The sequence below is a fragment of the Hypanus sabinus genome, chromosome 1, assembly GCF_030144855.1.
Source record: "Hypanus sabinus isolate sHypSab1 chromosome 1, sHypSab1.hap1, whole genome shotgun sequence".
NCBI lineage: Eukaryota > Metazoa > Chordata > Chondrichthyes > Myliobatiformes > Dasyatidae > Hypanus > Hypanus sabinus.
Window position 1 is genome coordinate 179,980,741 of NC_082706.1, and position 16,206 is coordinate 179,996,946.

At 40.0% G+C, this 16,206-nt stretch overlaps 1 protein-coding gene across 10 annotated transcripts in view; it reads left to right on the plus strand.

Moving 5' to 3' along the window:
* sulf1 (sulfatase 1) overlaps positions 1 to 16,206 on the plus strand; it is a 367,408-nt gene that overhangs the window by 262,933 nt on the left and 88,269 nt on the right. For all 10 annotated transcript variants that reach the window (XM_059982554.1, XM_059982537.1, XM_059982579.1 and 7 more), the window contains one exon: positions 3,039 to 3,208. In XM_059982554.1, the coding sequence (XP_059838537.1) occupies positions 3,039 to 3,208 (170 nt within the window). The remainder of the gene's footprint in view (positions 1 to 3,038; positions 3,209 to 16,206) is intronic.

Consider the following 16,206-nt stretch of genomic DNA (forward strand, 5'->3'; position numbering starts at 1 on the left):
TGCTGGTTCCTTCTTCAGTCAATAAAAGGCGATATCTCGCCTTACGTCTCAGAGTGAGTTATTGATGGTGCATCACATCTTGTTCACAATATAAACTTTACCCATCTCATTTGAAGGTGCTGTACCCAGCTTCCAGATACAGGGTGGGAGAGTTGCCAGGAGGGACCTATAAATTACCAGCCAAGATAATGTGCGAGAAATCAATATCAAGACCATCACCGACAGAAACATTTCATCTGGCCTAACTTTGCTGCTGATCCCATTAATAATGTGCAATGTGCTTTTCAATGGTTTGCCCCATTGTGGAGCAAAATCTGTATTTGTCCAATGGGCTCCCTTTCATAATAGCTAACTTCATCAAAGAAATAAAATTCCTTTTTAGGACTGGAATTGATTTCAATAGCTCCCAATGGGCAGGCAATGCATGGCAACGTGCCAGTTGGCCTTCTCGCACTTTGCCCAACTGCCCTTCTCCTTGATTCCAGTGCAGCAGAAGATCGGACAAAGTGCAAATCAGAAGCCCGGTCCGCTACCGCCACCTGGCGCGAACAGTTAACACGGACCCCAGAACCTGTATATTCAGTGAGTAAAAGGTTGGTCCAAATATGCCAGCAGCTGGTCATTTAATGCATGCCCATTCATCCGCTCAGAAAACTGCTTACCTCTGCCATTTGTTCCAGAGTTAATGCCTCCACTGTTTGAGATGGTTTTTCATATGTTTGGAAAAAGAACTTTGTTGACAGTGATGTTCAATTCATTAGCCGGGGTTTTGCCAGCAGTTGCCTAACAGTTCTTGGCCCGTCACTAAGTTCTGATGGCGGCTGAACTCTTCTGAGGAGTGCAGCAACAGACCAGGAGCTTTCCCAGCATTTACTGTCGGGAACTTTCACCCAGGGAGAGCCGGTGATTATGGAGGGAGAGGTGTGAGGGATTTGAAAATGAGGGTGAGAATTTTTAAAGTCAGGATGTCGCTGAACTGGAAGTTGTTGCATGTCAGTAAGCACTAGGCTAATGGGTGACGAGAAAGGGAGCTGTTTTGGGGACTGAAAAAGCTCAAGATTGTGAAGGCTGGGAAGAAGGAAGCTTTGAATTGATCTTTTTAAAATTGGAAAAGGCAGAGATGAAGGCTTTAGCAGCTTGTAAAGTGAGGCAGGGGATGTCACGATGGTAAATATCAATATTCTAGGTTACAGGTGTTGCCAAAAACATACTTTTGAATTAACTATGACACCAAGGTTAGAAATTCGGTTGCTGGGAAGGTGATGGAGCTTGTGGCTAGGAAACAGAATTAATGAAAATGTCAACAGTTCTTACTGACATTAAATTGGAAAAAAATTCTGCTCACCCAGTACTAGGTGTCATCCAGTCAACAGATCAGGGAAAGTGGAGGAGTTGAAAGAGACAAGTTGTGGTTGGGCCTGGCATTATCCACACCTGCACAGAACTTGATTTCTGTTTCTGGATGATTCCACCAATCAGTTTGTAGATGAGAAACAGGAAGGGCTGAGAACAGATCAGTGAGAGACACCAGAAGTACCAGTGAAGAAATATGAAGTGAAAGCAGTGCAGGTGGTTTCTGACTATCGCCACACAGGTAAGAATGTGTAGTCCCATCCAGTCAAGTGATTGAGGAGAGGTAGAAAAAGAGGCTGGTGTGGCCAACTTTGTCCAACAAAGTTAAACTGAGAGGTTTACCACACACATATTCCATTTGTACTTTTTAATAAGAGCTATAAATGTGGTAGGAACTCAAAACTGACAAGAGATTCAAAGAAAAAAATGCATGGATTTTTACAGTGCACTCAAAAACTCTATGAAGAAGCGGACGATGTTTTAAGAAGGTGGCATCCACTACTAAGGACTCTCACTTTCTAGAACATGCCCTCTTTTCATTACTACAATTGGGGAGGAATTACAAAGCTTGAAAGCCCACATTCAAAAATTCCAAAACAACTTCTTCCCCACTGCCATCAGGTTTCTTAAAGGTTCATGAAGCCATAAACACTACCCATTATTTTTTGCACTATTTATCAGTTCTATAATTTATAAAAAATTTTATGTCTTTGGATGGTACTGTTGTTGCAAGGTAACTCATTTTACATTATGTCAGCTGAACTGAATATGCTTGGACTCTCTCGATGTCTTTCTGATTTGATGTTTTGTATTCTGTGTTTTTCCCTCATTTTTTTCTTGCTGTTTGCATGATTTGTTTTTTTGCATATTGGGGGTTTCATGTTTATCTTTAAGGGGTTCCATGGTTTTCTGTTTCGTGGCTGTCTATGGGAAGATGATTCTCAGGGTTCTATACTCCGTACAAACTTTAATAATAAATGTGTTTTGAATCTTTGAATAGTAAACCTGATTCTATCTGTGAGATCAATGGTTTCAAAGGTAGAAATATGATTTTTGGTTTTGACTTTACCTTACTGATAAATCAGTTTGGATTTCTTTATATGTACTGGCTGTAATTTATAAAAAATACATTTGCTATCTTAATTTATGCACATCACCATTCAAAATAGGAGAAGGCTATTTGGCTACCAAGTGTGTACCAGCTCTCAGAACACGCCCCTGCCTATGGTCACATGACCTATTCTGACACGACCATTAACTCTCCTTGGTACTAGTGGCACCTTCCTACACCAGAGGTAATTTACAGTAACCAATGTCACTTGGAGATAATGCAAGCTCCACATGAACAGCACTGGAGGTTTATGATCGAACTCGGGTTGCTGGAGTTGTGGAGAATCAGAACTCAATGCTGCACCACTGAGCCACCAAAATCTTGTTCCCTTTTCTTCTGTTGGCACAGTTCTTTGAAATGCTACAATGGCGTGTTTTGGCATTGTTGTTGTTGAAATAAACGGAACATTTTAATCCTCTACACTGTTTTACAAAACTGCTGTTCTCAATTCTTTAACGTTTAACCTTTTGGAAAGCGTGCTGGATTTCAAAGAACCAGTGGAGCTTATAAACATGTATCATTGTTCTGTGAAAACAAAAAAGGATTTATTGTATGCTGGGATTTTCTTTTACAGGATTACTTCACAGATGTGATCACCAACGATAGTATCAATTACTTCCGCATATCCAAGAAGATATATCCGCACAGGCCTGTGCTCATGGTCATCAGCCATGCTGCACCCCATGGCCCAGAAGACTCAGCCCCACAGTTTTCAGAGCTCTTCCCCAATGCTTCGCAGCATATGTGAGTAAAGCATCTTAATCCAGGGGTGAAGCAACACTGTGCTTTCTGGTGTTATTAGATATATATGTTCTGTGGTGCAACAAAATGTGGAATGCATTTCATATGCTGCTTTCTCATTAATATTTATGCACAGTAATGAAAAGCAGAGGTTGAATTGCAGCCTATTAAAACAGATCCCTTCTGACCAAATTAAACCACATTTCATCTGTGATTTGAGTCAAGCCCAGACTGATAGCATACTGGACCCCTCTCTCTCTTTCTGTTGATTATAAGGATGCTACACAAAATGAATTTAGGCTCTGTCAATCCAGTTGCTGCTAATAATGGCTCCTGACTGCAAAACTCCTACTTCTGTATTTATTTCACTTTTTTTTTGAGTGAGGTTTTTTTTAGGTTAGAGGGGTCATGACTTGATGAGTGTGAAAAGGATAACTCTTCTTGTGGGAGAGACTGGAGCTGGGTTTGTCACTATTTACAAAACAAAGGGTCACCAATTTAAAAATGAGATGAAGAGACATTTTTTCTGCTCAGAGGGCAGTGAGTCTTTGGTGTTCTCTTCCTCAAATGGTTGTGAAAACATTCCCATCAAATCGTTCCCTGGTTCTTCTTCTTATCTACACAATTTACGATGGCTAATCAGCCTAAGAGCTCACATATTTCTGAGACGTGGGAGGAAATCGGAAGGAAAACATGGAAGCTGTACACAGACAATGCAGCAGGTTGCCGGGGCTGTGAGACAGCAGCTTTACCGACTGCACAACTGTGCCACCCAGACGTGTTTGTAAGTGTTTAAGGCAGATTCTAAATAAGCAGGGAGGTGGTGAAAGGCCACTGGAGGCAGTCAGCAATTTAAAGTTGAGGTGCAGTCAGTTGTATCATGATTTTTTTGAATCACAGAATAGGCTTGAGGAGGTCAAATAGCCTACACCTTTGTTAATTTCTGTGTTCATAATGTTGGTGGTAAATGCTGCAAACGTACAGTAGGAGCCATTCATCCCGAGTCAGAATGGTGGTACATTTTTGTGACGTCCTCACAGGAATTTATGCTCCCATCTGTACGTGCTCAGATTAGCTTGGTGTTAATGATGATGAATTGGATGCCCTTAATAGATTATTCAAATACTCTGCTAGAAGAAGCAATAAATCATAAAATAAGACTAAATTTGATCAAGTCTTGAAATCAGTCGCATTCCCTTGATGTGCTTATTCTTTAAGTAATTAGCCTGGAAGTCTGATTAAATCAGATAACTAGAGGCTTTAAACTCAGCTGGAATGATCGGTAATGACATCAGAAGATTCAGCATCTTTCTTGCCCAAGACTTTTCCTCTTTCACATCCATCAGGGAATGCTTTCTCCATTCTCTCAAATTCAATGGCTCATCTGATTGATGCCTGTCACAGCCTCCTGGCCCCTCTCGGCCAATTTTAGACCATGGTTGAGTCTAAAAATGACACCACCAGTTCCAAACTCACATCCAGGTTAAGGTGCTTTATTTATATTCTTGCTTTTTAATTCTTCCTTCCTCAAAGAAGAGAAGATCTCCAGATGCTGGAAATCAAAGCAACACATGCAAGATGTTGGAGGAGCTCAGCAGGCCTGGCAGCATCTAGGAAAAGAGTATTGTTGATGATTTGGGCTGAAACCCTTCAGCAGGACTGGAGAAAAAAAGCTGAGGAGTAGATTTAGAAGGTCGGAGGAGTTGAAAGAGACACAAGGTGATAGGTGGAACCTGAAGGGAGAGGGATGAAGTAAAGAGCTGAGAAGTTAGTAGGTGAAAGAGAGAGAAGGCCATGGAAGAAAGAAAAGCAGGGGTGAGGAGCACCAGAGGGAGTCGATGGGCAGGCAAGGAGGTAAGGAGAGAGAGGAAAAAGGAAGATGGGAAATGGTGAGGGGGGGCGTGGAGATATTACCGGAAGTTCGAGAACTCAATGTTCATGCCATCCTTCCTCCTTCCTTGAAAACTATTGCTTTAATTTCTTGTCTGTGGATTACATAATTAATACCAGCAAAAAAAAAATATCATTAACAGTTTTGTTCCCATCCTTAATTATACCACTCTAAGTATTCTAGGATGGCTTCAGGCTGTTGGAGCATTGCATTCAGTCGGACTGTATTCATCTTTAGCCATGTGAAGAACTGCTGGCTATTTCCTGCTTGATCTTTAGTTACCATCCCTGACATCTGTCTCTGAGTGTCCTGTACTTCTGGCACTGAGCCTAGATAAGGGCAAAGGTGAACTGAGCTGAGAGGCTGGATACTTGGCAAATCACATCCGTCATCTGCACATCATGGGCGTCTGGTGTGAGAAGCCCATTCCCCATTCATTTCAGAAGCAAGAGACTGCAGATACTGGAAACTGGAGCAAAAAATAAAGTGCAGGAGGAATTCAATGTTTCATGTAATATGTGTGGAAGAAGAGAAGGTCAGTGTACTGGGTTGAAATCCCACATCAGGCTTTTGATAGGTTATTGATAAGTTTGAATGGGTTGACAAGTGAGAGTAAATAAAGTTTTTTTTAAAAAAAGCATTTGTGGGTAAATTTTACCCCTAACTTCCTTTAACATTTAAATAATTTGGGCTATTTGCAAACCTTTCACAGTAAGGCACATTTTTAAATGGCTTGTAGGCTTTTGAGCGTGATGAACTGTCAAAAAACCATCAAGATGTTCCAGGGCCAGGAACTGGAATCTAATCATCGTTTTCAGGTACAGAATGCCATATCAGCTGGACTGCCAGATCAGCAACAGGTTAGAGTAGGTGAGTACTGTGAGCAGGGATAATCCTGCCCAAAGGACAACTGTATTTAGGTGACTTTTAGCAGCAGAGTATAATTGAGAATAAAATTCAACACATTCGAGGTTAAAAAGCCTGCAGATGTTCACCATCTGGAGTAATACCTGAAGATTGCTGACTGGGGAAAATTATCAAAAAGTTAATTTCACCCCAACAAGACCTTCAGAAGGGGACTGGCAAATGGTGACCAACATGAAAATTTGTTTAAAACAAAAAGGAGTTTGATCTTCAGTTAAGGCTTAAAACCAAAGCAAGAGTGAAAAACATGACACCATTCATTGGAACCAGCCTCCCACATAACAACCTCACCATCAACTTTATTTTGATGCTGTCAGAAGCAAATGAATTCTGGACTGCAACTCTACCTTGGAAAATAAAGGAAACCAGGTGGGTTAATATCAACAGAATCTCATAAATGTCCAAAAGGAAAACTCTAAATCACAGTCCTAGCATTCCATTCTCCATTTGACCTATTTTAAAATCTTCCCATTGGTACCATATCACTTGTTTTATAGCATTATTAGATTTGATCTATGAATGCAATAATTTTTCTACACCAGAACAGATAAAGAACATGCACAGTCCAGGGAACCATATTGAGCTGTTTTCTAATCTGCTTCTGATTAGAATTACAGTGCTTGGGTATTGGAAGGTCAGTTGAATGTTTAAACATTGAGCTAAGATTATCATAATGCCAAAGGAAACATCTAGGGTACATTTTACAAGGGCTGTTACCACCAGGAGAGCACATAGCCATTACCATCTTACTTCATAAAAATGCTGGCTTGTTGCTGGTGATTTTCCAGCAGGTTCTGGTTTTGAATGAAATTGGCAAGAACTTGAGCTTCAAAAAATAAGTATACTATCAGTTTCATTTTCATCGTGCATCTCTTTAAAACCCAGGGCTACCTTCATTTCTTTATGCACTGACTAGGTGGTGTTTAAGAATATAAAAAATAAAACAGTGCAATAGGTTCTTTGATTCTTCAAGTTTGTTTCACTATTCAATAAGACCATAGCTGACCTTTCATCATAACACCATTTATGGGGACAATTCCAATATCCCTTGATACCTTTAATGTCCAAAAAGTCTGCTGATCTCTGCCTTGAAATATTCAGTGACGAGGCTTCTTGCTGATCTCCGCCTTGAAATATTCAGTGATGAGGCTTCTTGGGTATAGAACTCCGCAGATTCACAATTGCCTGGGTGAAAGAACTCTCTGTCTGAGTGTCCCACTCCTTGTTTTGATGTGTGCTTGTAGAAATCTCAGGTGGGGTAGCACCACCCTTTGAAAGCCCTGCAAGAATTCAATAGGCTTCAGTAAGATCACATCTCATTCATCTTTATTTTATTTTTTAAATTATTTTTTAACTAAAAAAGGAAATAGCACCCAGAATAAAATCATATAACCATATAACAATTATAGCTCAGAAACTGGCCATCTCGGCCCTTCTAGTCCGTGCCGAACGCTTACTCTCACCTAGTCCCACCTTCTTGCACTCAGCCCATAACCCTCCATTCCTTTCCTGTCCATATTCCTATCCAATTTTTTTTTAAATGACGAAATCGAACCTGCCTCTACCACTCCTACTGGAAGCTCGTCCCACACAGCTACCGCTCTCTGAGTAAAGAAATTCCCCCTCGTGTTACCCTTAAACTTTTGACCCCAACTCTCAACTCATGTCCTCTTGTTTGAATCTCCCCTACTCTCAATGGAAAAAGCCTATCCACGTCAACTCTATCTATCCTCCTCATAATTTTAAATACCTCTATCAAGTCCCCCCCTCAACCTTCTTCGCTCCAAAGAATAAAGACCTAACTTGTTCAACCTTTCTCTGGAACTTAGGTGCTGAAACCCAGGTAACATTCTAGTAAAACTCCTCTGTACTCTCTCTATTTTGTTGACATCTTTCCTATAATTCAATGACCAGAACTGTACACAATACAATCATATAAAGTTAGTATCCTCCCCTTACTCCCACTATGAAACTCCAGGCCAACCATTACAATATGTAAAAAAAGATAGTCGGTGCAAACTGTAAATATAAATAAAAAAATAATAATAATGCCTACTACCAAAACTAAAACTCATTCATCTTTAGAGAGTATAATCTCCCTTCATTGCCTAAAACCATATCCATCATGCACTCCATCTTTCTCCTTCCTTGAATAGAGAGACCGGAGCTACGTACAATATTTCAGGTATGGTCTCAACATTGATCAAATAATTTCAGTGGGAAGTTGTTAATCTTCTGCTTGGAGTTTAATGCAATAGGACCAACATACCCTTTGCCTTGCTAATTACATGTTGTACCCACATACGCTCATAGAAATAGAACAGTAGAGCACAGGAACAGGCCCTTCATGTCTGCACTGACCACAACCCAATCTAACCTGATCCATTTGCCCACATGTGGTTGATATCCCTCTATTATCTGCCTCTTGACAGCTTCTGAAAGTCTCTTTATCTTTGTTCTTCTAGCAATGCTTTCCAGGCACTTACTCTGCATGTAAAAAAATTGCTTCTGTTAAGCTTTCTCCTAACCTTCAGCTATGTCCTCTAGCTCAAAAAGACTCTGGCTCTTTCTCCAGTCCATGCCACTTATAATTTTTATACATTTATCAGGACACTCTAGAGAAAACAATGGAAGATCATTCAACCTCTCCTGATAGCTAACACTGTCCAATCCAGGACAACATTCTGGCAAGCCTCTTCTGCACTCTCTCCTAAACTTCCGTTCTGTCTTATAGTGTGTCATCCAAACTGCAAATGGTACTTTAAAATGGCCTAGCCAAATTTCAGATAGTTGCTAGATGACTTCCAAGGTTTTATATTAATTTTCCCAGTGGATGAAAGCAAGCATGATGTGTGTCTTCTTTACCACCCTATCCAATGTTATTTCCTTTCGGGGAGCTATGCACTTGCATTCCAATATCCCTCTCTACATCACCGTTCATTTGGAGACAAAAGAAACCACAGACACTGTGTATTGGATGATAGAAACAAACTGCTGGAGGAACTCAGAGAGTCAAGCAGCATCTGTGTAAGGAAAGGAATTGTCAAATGTTTCTAACTTCGTCTGATTCTCCTTTACAACTCTTAAACAGACATTCAAATGTGATTTCATGCTGATTCTGCTCAGTCTTGATATTACTTTGTTACCACTTGCTAACGTAAATAGATCCAAATATTTTCCCTTCTATCAATGTCAAGCTAGCTGAACTGTGTTTTCTCTTTCTCTCCTTTATCTCCTAATTAGTGAAGCTATATTTTGCACTTTCCAAATTGCTAGAATCTATGGACTTCGATATATGGAATCCTGTGCTTATATTAACTCTATCTTACCTCTTTGAAACCCTCATGATGCAGGTCATCAGATCCTGAGAATTTAATAGTATTTAGTGTAGTTATTGTGTTCATTTCATTATTACAAATATCTTTCAGTCCAGGATCTTTCAATCACTCCAGGAAAATCTTGGAGTATACAAACATCTATCACTTTTCGCAAGATTATTTATTTCTCTTGGAATTATCCTTGGGATGAACCATCTGATAGGCTAGTACTGGTTAGAGCATTAACTGACATATGCATAGGAAAGAGGAATGCATATTTCTATGTTGCCTGATTCATTTTTCTGTACCTCAGTTGGTGGGAAAGTTACAACCCTTTAACAAAGGGTGTGCTGATGTTGGAGAAGGTTCAGACAAGGTTCACTGGAATGATTCTGGGAATGAAAGGCTATCAGAGGAGTGATTGATGGCTCTGGACCTTTACTCACTGGAATCTAGGAGAATGAGAAGGGATCTCATTGAAACCAATCAAGTGTCGATAGGCCTAGATGGAGTGGATGTGGAGAGGACGTTTCCTATGGTGGGGGAGCCTAGGACCAGATGGAACAGTATCAGAATAGAGGCGTGTCCACGTAGAATAGAGATGAGGAGGAATTTCTTTAGGAAGAGGGTGGTGAATCAGTGGAATTCATTGCCACAGGTAGCTGTGGAGGCCAAGTCATTGGGTATATTTAAGAAGGAAGTTGATAGGTTTCTTGTTAGTCAGGGTGTGAAACCTTATGGGGAGAAGGCATGATAGTGGGGTTAAAAGGGAAATGGATCAGCCACGGTGAAATAGTGGAGTAGACCTGATGGGCCAAATGGCCTAATTCTGCTCCTGTGTCTTATGGTCTTTTGGTCTTCAGGTGTTTCTGGTGTAACTATTATGAAATGTATCCCTGACACATGTTTAAGTAGGGTTGGCTTTCAACTGGATAGTACAAAGGAGTTGCTCTCAACCTTCCTGAGACTTGCCACTTGCCAGCTCAGTGGAAATCGAACATAACACTGCCGGTTGGTTATCCAAGAGCTGGCTTACTAATCCGAAGATGAATGAAAGACTGCCCTCCCTAACCAAAGGAATTAACCAGTGAAAGGGATCTTTTTTCAGTCATTTTACCAAGGAGTCTGATCAGAGCATCTCCCACATGAAGGTTCTGCAGTGATTTGCTTGAGTTGCTGTTTTGTTGTCAGTAACCTGACATTGCAACATGGGATCCTTATTGTGGTGAACTACATTATCCTGTCTGGGACATGTCCCCCTCGCTGACTGCTCCTGTGGCTCCTCCCACGGACCCCGGTATAAAGGCGATTGGGGACTCCACCCCGGCCTCAGTCTCCAGGATGTAGTGTGGTGGTCAATTACTGTTTGTTCTTTCTTCCAGCCAATAAAAGACTATATCTCGCCTCACATCTCCAAGAGTTATTGATGGTGCATCACTTATCTAAATTTTTTCAGTAAAGACTTCTATCTATATAATACATAGAAAAGGATCATATTCGCATAAAGCCTTTGAAGATTTTCTTGATGAGTTGCATGTACTTAACTCACGTCCATCAGGTGCATATTCTTCAACTCAGAAAACTATGTTGCATCAGAAAGCAGGTCCTACCTCAATTACAGAACAAAAAAAAACATATTTATGTTTTCCATCAAAATCTGAAAAATTTCACTATTATCATCCTGATGAAGACTCTCTATTCCTCTCTATAGATGCTGCCTGACTTGCTGAGTTTATCCAGCATTTTGCATGCATTACTCTGGATTTCCAACATCTGCAGACTCTCTTATGTTCACTATTGAAACACATCTGTTTTGAAACTTCTCTGAGTACTAAGTCCATGCAGGTCATGATGAGCATTGCCAGGTGCAATGAACTCTCCTGGCAACGTGCACCAATAGCTTCCGTTCCAATTACAAAGCAATGGCTCTTTCTAGACCAGCAGCTCTTTCTCAAGTTGCCGTCTGTCTGCACTTTCAATCAGTCTGAAACATACTGCCAATTTTTGCTGCTTGTCAGTGCCTTTATGGCTCAGTTGCTATTGTCCAAACTTACCTCACATGAGACCATACAGCTGGCAGGAGAGTGGAAAACTTCTTGCTATCAATCTGCTGGATTCCAACCCAATCCAAGGATGAAAGGTCAGCAAATCTCCAAATGCCTTTTTTCACCATTTATATATTTGTCGTCTCTGTTCTTCAAAATAGCTTGACATGATCTGATTATGTAATGTACAACAGACAAAAATAACAATCACTCACGTTCTTGATTTGCGTAAGTGCATTTAGCCTGCAGCAGCTCTTTTTAACATTATAATTGCAAATAATAGAAAGAATGCCATCAGTCTACACTGGTAATCATGCAATGTTCTCTGTGACAATATATCCACAAACATTTCACTTTGAGCAGGTACAATATTGACATCTTCTCTAATCTTAGTGGAATGTCTGCTGTTGCAAATATCATGAACAAGATGTTCCAAAGATAACTGGAGTGTAGCTTCTAAATTCCAAACATTTCTGTAGTTAATCCCTAATAACTAATTACATGACTCTTTACAGGGAGGCTGGTCACTTTCACAAAAAAGTAGCATTTTAAATCGGTACATCAGAATTAGGTTTAATAACAATGGCATACAGTATGTCATGAAATTTGAGGTTATGTGGCAGCCGTACATTGCAATACATGATAATAATGATAATAAAAATTGTAAATTATGGTAAGAAGTGAGTGTGTGTGTGTGTGTGTGTGTATAAAATAGAGAGAGAGAGAGAGAGAGAGAGAAAATTAAATAAGTGGTGCAAAAAGAAAGAAAAAGTAGTGGGGTAGTGTTCATGGGTTCAACGTCCATTTTGAAATCTGATGAGAGAGGGGAAGGACTGTTTGAATAACATTGAAAGAATTAAATGAATATACATAACATTTAACAGGAAAAGAATCCATGCCCAAAATGATATTAGAAAAGTTGCACCTTTAAGATTAAATAATTTGTGCTTGCCTTTGAATCCCGTTCACAAATGGAAGCTGAGATCAGAGATCAGATAGCTTGTTGGTGCACAGGTTTGCATGGAACTTATTGTTCATCTTTGCACCTCGTTTGCCGTTTCTTTAGTGTTTGTTTTTTTAAGAGGCTGAATTGCTAGTTCAACGCTCAACCCAGCACAGATGGAAAGTGTGTGAGGAGCCAGCCAGATTCATTCCTGGGACCACTCGCCTCGGAGTTCATTCTGGATGCCACTAACCGCTGGCCAGCCATGCATGGAATTGGTCTGATTAAGATAATTGCACTTGATTTAGAACCAATTGAAGAATTGATTCACATTATCAGTTATTTTACGTGGCAGGATGCTTACTCTGTGACAGTAGGCCATGAAAGGGATGACTTGGAGCTTCCAAACACAAAGGATCACAGATGAGCTTTGCAATTCTGGTTTGTAAAATAGTTAAAGAATTTGCCACCGCCCTTCGAATGAAATATGCAAGGGTACACCGGATCATGAAAGAAAAGTCTTAAAGGGATGATTACGATTTCAGTTTCCATATTCCTAGAATTGCCTGGCACTTTAGACAAATGGATTCTACAAAAGAATCTTGAATCCCGGCTACAAGTGCCATGAACTGCAAAGAAATGAACTGAAGCAATAGCAAAGGAAATGGTGTCCCCGATTAGGAAAGCATTGTAAAGATATGGCATATAATTTGAGATTTAACTAAACTCTTTGCCCCTCCCCAAATATTCATTCACGTAATATTAGTTAAAGAAATAGATTGTTCTTGTGTGTATTCGCCTTCCCACAGCTGTGGCTTCTCAGATGAGCTGCATAAAAAGCAAAGGATATTAATTCCTTTATAGAATTCCACATATTAATTTTTCCCATATAAATTAATGGTAATTGCTTCTTCGCTTTATGCCATTTCGGCTTCCGAAAGGTTTAATAGGAACACACTACTTTCGGATAGCGGGGTAATCCTGTAGATGACAAAAATTAGAATGTATTTTCGTTGATACAGGATCTATTCCATATAAGTATTAACATAGTGAACTATAGGTACTGTACTGGGCTGTCGCTTTACTTGTCAGCCTGATATTATTTCAAGGAAAGGGATGACACCTCAACAGGCACTTCTTATTATAACAAACACGTAAAGAATGCTACATGCAAAATGGTTTCAAATTTTAATATGCAAGTCATTGGAACACTTTTGTGCTCAGAGCAGCTGCCTTCCTTAAGCAAAAGTAAATGCAGGGCCACATAATGGCGTAGTGATTAGCACAATGCTTTACAGCATCAGCTGTAAGATTGGGATGTGATTCCTTTCGCTGTCTGTGAGGAGTTTGTACGCTCTACCCATGACCACGTGAGTTTCCTCCCATATTCCAAAGTGGTACTATTAGGGTTAGTGAGTTATAGACATGCTATGTAGGTGTCAGAAGCACGTCGACACTTTTGGGCAGCCTAAATTATACATTTCACTGTATAGCTTGATGTGCATGTGACAATTAAGCGAATCTTTAAATCTCTTTCCTTTATTATAAAAAACCTTTGCCATGATGCTGTTGGCCTCAGGCATCTAGTTCAGACTAAATAGGTTAAACATATCAACCTGCTTTGTGTAAAATGCCAGTGATGGTGTCAGGCAAGCCTCTTTGCTCAGCTGCAGATGATTCCAAGGTTTAAGACAATCATTCCTACAGTTCTGATCAAAAGTCTCCTAAACCTGGACCTTTGCACCTCCCCCTGCAACTGAATCCTTGATTTCCTTACTTGAAGACTGCAGTCAGTGCGGTCAGACCTCCGCATTGCTGATAATTAACACTGCCGTACCTCAAGGATGTGTGCTGAGCCCACTGCCCTACTCTCTCTACACCCATGGCTGTGGCTAAGCACAGCTCAAGTGCCATCTATAAACTTGCTGATGACATGAATATTTTTAGGCAGAATTTCAGATGGTGAGGAGAAGATGTACAGGAGCAAGATAGGTCAGTTGGTTGAGTGGTGTTACAGCTCAATGTCAGTAAGAACAAAGAATTGATTGTGGACTTCAGAAAGGGTAAGATGACGGAACACACACCTGTCCTAATAGAGGGATCAGAGGTGAAAAGAGTGGGCAATTTCAAGTTCCTGGGTGTCAACATCTCTGAGGATCAAATCTTAGGCCCAACATGATGCAGTTACAAAGAAGGCCTGACAGAGGATAGATTTCTTTGGGAGTTTGAGGAGATTTGGTATGTCACCAAAGACAGATGTACAATGGAGAGCATTCTGATTGGCTGCATCACTGTCTGGTATGGGATGGGGGGAGCACAGCCCAGGATCAAAATAAGCTGCAGAAAGTTGTGAAAATAAGCTCCATCATGGGCACCAGCCTCCCCAGCATCCAGGACATCTTCAAAGAGCCATGCCTCATAAAGGAGGCTTCTATCATTAAGGACTCCCAGGACATGCCCTCTTCTCATTGTTACCATCAGGGAGGAGGTACTGAAACCCAAAGGCACACATCCAATGATTCAGGAACAGCTTCTTCCCCTCTGCCATCTGATTTCTGATTGGATATTGAACCCATGAACACTACTTCACTATTATTTTTTTTCTCTTTTTGCACAACTTATTTAATGTAAATATTTATATATATGCTTCTTACTGTAATTTACAGTTTTTATTTTTACGTATTGCAATGTAATGCTGCCACATAACAACAAATTTCATGATGTATACCAGTGATATTAAACCTGATTCTGATTCTAATCTTTGGAGCAAACTGTTCCTGTAGTTTGTGGTTTCTCCTATATGCAGTATTATTATTCTGGCGGCCAATTCATCAACAGTTCTTTCGAGTGACAAAGGTAGAGCAAGAAGGATTTCCAAATAGAATGAATGAATAGCTGGTTTCTATAGCAAATCCTGTAATAAGAAAGTCTCTGCTCTAAGCAGAGTCTGTGAAAACCTAACCATCAGTCAAGAGAGGTACAGTGATATTGGCATATTTAGTAAGGTTATCAGTGTCCCTTGGCAAATGGATTTTAAATATGGACTGTATAATTTGATCATTAAATTATAATGTTTATTACAGCATGCCCACAAATGTAATATAAAACTGAAATATTCCCTGCCCTGGTGATGTTCCAGTAACTGAACAGCTACAAGTATAGATCCATCAACAATTGTTATTGTAGGGTTTTGTAATATATCCAATTTCCATTAAAAATCACCTTTTTCTCATCTATTCGTGATGCTACTAAGTGTACTGAATGCAGAGAAAATAAGGCATTAGATTGAAAAAGCAGTTTAATGTTTTGTGATTAGCTATTGCCAACAGGTAATCCAATAATGAATGAAGAAAAATCACTTACAGTTCTGGATAAAAGCACTGGTGACCCAGTGCTACCAGTCCAAAAGTTCAAAGCACTCCATAGCTTCATTCCTTCCAGCCTTCAGCACCCAATTCTCCACAATCCTTCAGCTACCTTTCTCCTTTCCATTAAACCGAGCTACTCAACCTTCTTCTTTGACCAGCTTTTGGTCACCTGCTTTAACATCCACAGCAACTTATCATCAATTCTTTTCTTAGAATGATCCTGTAACACACCTTGGGACATTTTTATAAATTTTAAAGCATACAAATGTTAAAGTGATTATAGATAGATAGATACTTTATTGATCCCAAAGGAAATTACTGTGTCACAGTAGCATTACAAGAGCACTGATATACAAATATTAGAAGAGAAGTAAGAAAGAATAAAAAATAAGTTACCTCAAAGAATCTAACAGGAGATGGTCATCACTTCCCCAGCTATTGGTTGATTCATTACAGAGCCTAATGGCCAGGGGTAAGAATGACCTCATATAGCACTCTTTGGAGCAGTGCAGT